This window comes from Vicia villosa, linkage group LG2 (assembly GCF_029867415.1).
Source record: "Vicia villosa cultivar HV-30 ecotype Madison, WI linkage group LG2, Vvil1.0, whole genome shotgun sequence".
Taxonomy (NCBI): Eukaryota; Viridiplantae; Streptophyta; class Magnoliopsida; order Fabales; family Fabaceae; genus Vicia; species Vicia villosa.
The window spans coordinates 68,719,482-68,723,151 of NC_081181.1; the positions used below are offsets into that span (position 1 = coordinate 68,719,482).

At 38.4% G+C, this 3,670-nt stretch overlaps 1 protein-coding gene across 1 annotated transcript; it reads right to left on the reverse strand.

The window, feature by feature from the left end:
- Positions 1-466: 466 nt before the first annotated feature.
- LOC131649302 (uncharacterized) lies at positions 467-1,042 on the reverse strand. The gene is made up of 2 exons (XM_058919072.1): positions 931-1,042; positions 467-846 (listed from the first exon to the last, which is right to left on the reverse strand). Exons 1-2 carry the CDS (start codon positions 1,040-1,042, stop codon positions 467-469), a joined length of 492 nt encoding a protein of 163 aa, XP_058775055.1.
- Positions 1,043-3,670: the final 2,628 nt, after the last annotated feature.

Here is a 3,670-nt window from a genome sequence, read left to right on the forward strand (position 1 = left end):
GTATGGAAATTCATAAGTATAAACATAGAGGAATTCACATCAAAATGTACTGATCAAATTTCCCCACACTTGAACTTTTGCACTCCGAGCAAAATAAAGTCAAAACTCAAGAAACACACAGCATCAGTTACTCATTCCAGGCTACACTTTCTTCTTCGGTTAAGGTTGCATCAATAGGTACTAACCTTGCATACTAAGCATATCGTAGGAACACTAATCTACTATTGTGAATTCATAAGCCTCTTGAACACACAAACCATTTCGAATCATGTTATTATGCTAAAGCCTAACTCACTCATCCTCCTTTTTACTCTTTTTCTGTCTGGCGCAATCACATTAAGCCCGTTATCTCCATACAAAACAAAACAAAACAAACCGATTCCCTCCCCCACATTTGAAACAAGCATTGTCCTCAATGAAAGGACATAGTTATTAAAGTAGAGAGAAAGGAATAAGAACTCCCTGATCAAGTTATAGTGTAGCTGGGTGCTTCCAAAGAAAGCTCCTCTATGCTTGCATCTTCAGGCGCTGAATTTCCATGAAATATCTTCAGGCGCTGCCCATTGACCTTGAAAAATTTATCAGTACCTGCACTTTTAATTTCTACTGCATCATGAGGGAAAATATTATTAACAACAAAAGGGCCAATCCATTTGGATCGAAGTTTCTCAGCCATGAGCTTAAGGCAGGAATTAAACAGTAAAACCTGTTGGCCCACAGAGAATTCCTTCCTATAAATCATCTTATCATGGAATTTCTTAGTTTTCTCTTTATAAATCCTAGAGTTTTCATAAGCTTCTAGCCCAAGCTCTTCAAGCTTTTGTAATTGGAGTTTTCTTTCAATACCTGCTTGTTACATCTCCAAATTACAACTTTTCACCGACCAATAAGCACAGTGTTCTTTCTCTACAGGAATATGACATGCCTTACCAAAAACAATTCTATAAGGAGACATCCCAATCGGTGTCTTGAAGGTTGTACTTTGAGCCCATAATGCATCTTCTTGACGGAGGCTCCCATCCTTCCTGTTTGGTTGCACCATTTTCTCTAAAACCTGTTTGATCTCTCTGTTTGAGATCTCAGCTTGCCCATTACTTTTTGGGTGATATGTAGTAAAGACTCTGTTCACAACTCTATACTTCCGGAGCAAAGCTTCCATGGCACGGTTACAGAAATGAGTGCCTTGGTCACTTATGATAGCTCGCGATATTCCAAACCTGCAAAAGATATTAGACCTAACAACTGCAACAACTCTAGAATCATTAGTCCTAGTGGGGATAACTTCCACCCACTTTGAAAATAATCGACAACAAGCAAAATGTACAAAAACCAAATGATATAGGAAAAGGATCCATGAAGTCGATTCCCTATACATCAAATACCTCACAGAAAAGCATAGGTTGTAAAGGCATTTCACTCTTACGAGTGATATTTGTACCTGCTATCTGGTGCTCTTTACAAGTGCGGTAAACCTCATAAGCCTCTTTAAAAAGAGTGGGCAAATAAAAACATGAGTCTAGGACTTTTCTTGCAGTCGTTTGAGGGCCAAAGTGCCCGCCGACTTGAGATGCATGAGAAAAATTCAAAATGGATGCAATTTCATAGTCGGGGGCACATTTCCTAATTACATGGTCACTACCAAACTTCCAAAGATATGAATCATCCCAAACATAATATTTGGTATCACTCTTATGTTTGTGAAATTGTGTCATGGATGCACCTGTAGAAAAAACACCAGCAACAAGATAATTAACAATATGAGCAAACTAAGGAGTAATACCATGCACAAGAAAAAGTTGCTCATCAGGAAATTCATCCTAGATGGGAAAAGGATCTTCATCTCTCTCTCTCTCTCTCTCTCTCTCTCTCTCTCTCTCTCTCTCTCTCTCTCTCTCTCTCCCCTCTCTCCCTCTCTCTCTCTCTCTCTCTCTCTCTCTCTCTATCCTGCTCAAGTGATCAGCCACTAAGTTCTCAACTCCACTTTTCTCTTTAATCTCTACATTAAACTCTTGGAGCAATAACATCCACCGAATCAATCTCGGTTTTGCTTCCGGCTTCTTCAACAAGTACAATAAAGCTGCATGGTCAGTAAAAACAATAACCTTGGCACCTAGCAAATATGATATGAATTTATCAAGAGAAAAAACAATAGCTAGAAGTTCTTTTTCAGTGGCGGTATAATTTGATTGTGAAGAATTTAAAGTCCTAGAAGCATAATAAAAAACATAGGCATCCTTGTCAACTATTTGTGCAAGGACAACCCCAACAACATAATTAGAAGCATCACACATAACCTCAAAAGGGAGGGTCCATTCAGGGGGCTAGATGATGGGAGCGGAAGTCAATGCTTTCTTTAAAAAGTCAAATGCTTGTTTGCATTTGTCATCGAAGCTGAAAGTGACGTCATTATTCAAGTTTGACAACGAAATAGCTATCTTGCTGAAATCTTTGATGAAACGCCTGTAAAAACCTGCATGACCAAGAAAAGAACGAATCTCGCGAACGCAAGAAGGGTAATTCAGTGTAAAAATCACATCAATCTTAGCAGGGTCAACAAAAATTCCTTTTTCAGAAATTATGTGACCAAGAACAATTCCCTGCTCATCCATAAAATGACACTTTTCATAATTTAAAATAAGGTCAGTCTCGATGCATCTTTCTAAAACCATATTCAAACTTTTCAATCATGCATCAAATGAAGAACTATAAACAGTAAAGTCATCCATAAACAATTCCATGCAATTTTTAATAAATTCAGAGAAAATACTAATCATGCATCGTTGGAAAGTGCCAGGAGCATTGCAAAGACCACAAGGCATCCTCCTGTAAGCAAATGTATCGAATGGGCACATGAAAGTGGTATTTTCTTGATCTTCAGGTGCATTATGAATTTGAAATTAACCTGAAAAACCATCAAGAAAAGAATAATGTGATTTACCAGCTAGCCGTTCCAGCATTTGGTCAATGAACGACAAAGGAAAGTGATCCTTTCTAGTGGCTTGTTTCAATATCCTATAATCAATACAAACTCTCCAGCTATTCTGAACTCTAGTGGGAACAAGTTCGTTCTTTTCATTTTTCACCATAGTGACTCCAGATTTCTTAGGTACAACCTACACTGGGCTTACCCATTTGCTGTCAAAGATAGGATAAATAATACCTGCTTGCAGAAGCTTGGTTACCTCTTTCTTCACAACATCAAGAATTAAAGGATTAAGCCTCCTTTGGGGATGCCTTACTGTGTTCGCACCATCCTCAAGTAAAATCATGTGCATACACATGGAAGAACTAATACTTAGGATGTCAGCTAATGTCTAACCAATTGCCTTCTTGTGCTTCTTCAAAACCTGCAAAAGCTTGTCTTCTTGATCGAAATCAAGGTTATAAGAAATAACAACATGGAGTTTTTCATTACTCTCCAAATAAGCGTATTTCAGGTTGTCAGGGAGCTGTTTCAGCTATAAGGATGGGGGTTTCTCGATGGATGGAGTGTTTGGGGCAGCCGGAATATCAAGAGCATCAACTGCAAAAACAGCTTCATTGGCAACAAGTTCACTTGTAGGAAACATATTAGCCTGCAAGGCAGCATCAATCTCAGCACACACAATACATAGGTTAGTGTCAGTACAATCACACATGAGTAAATATCATCTAAACCAGATAAAGATAG

Bases quoted from the DNA above. Each gene is read 5' to 3' on its own strand.
- LOC131649302 (XM_058919072.1), bottom strand. From the start codon at position 1,042: ATGGTGCAACCAAACAGGAAGGATGGGAGCCTCCGTCAAGAAGATGCA. The intron at 847-930 runs GTAAGGCATGTC...TGTAACAAGCAG, and splicing joins TCCTTATAGAATTGTTTTTG to GTATTGAAAGAAAACTCCAA.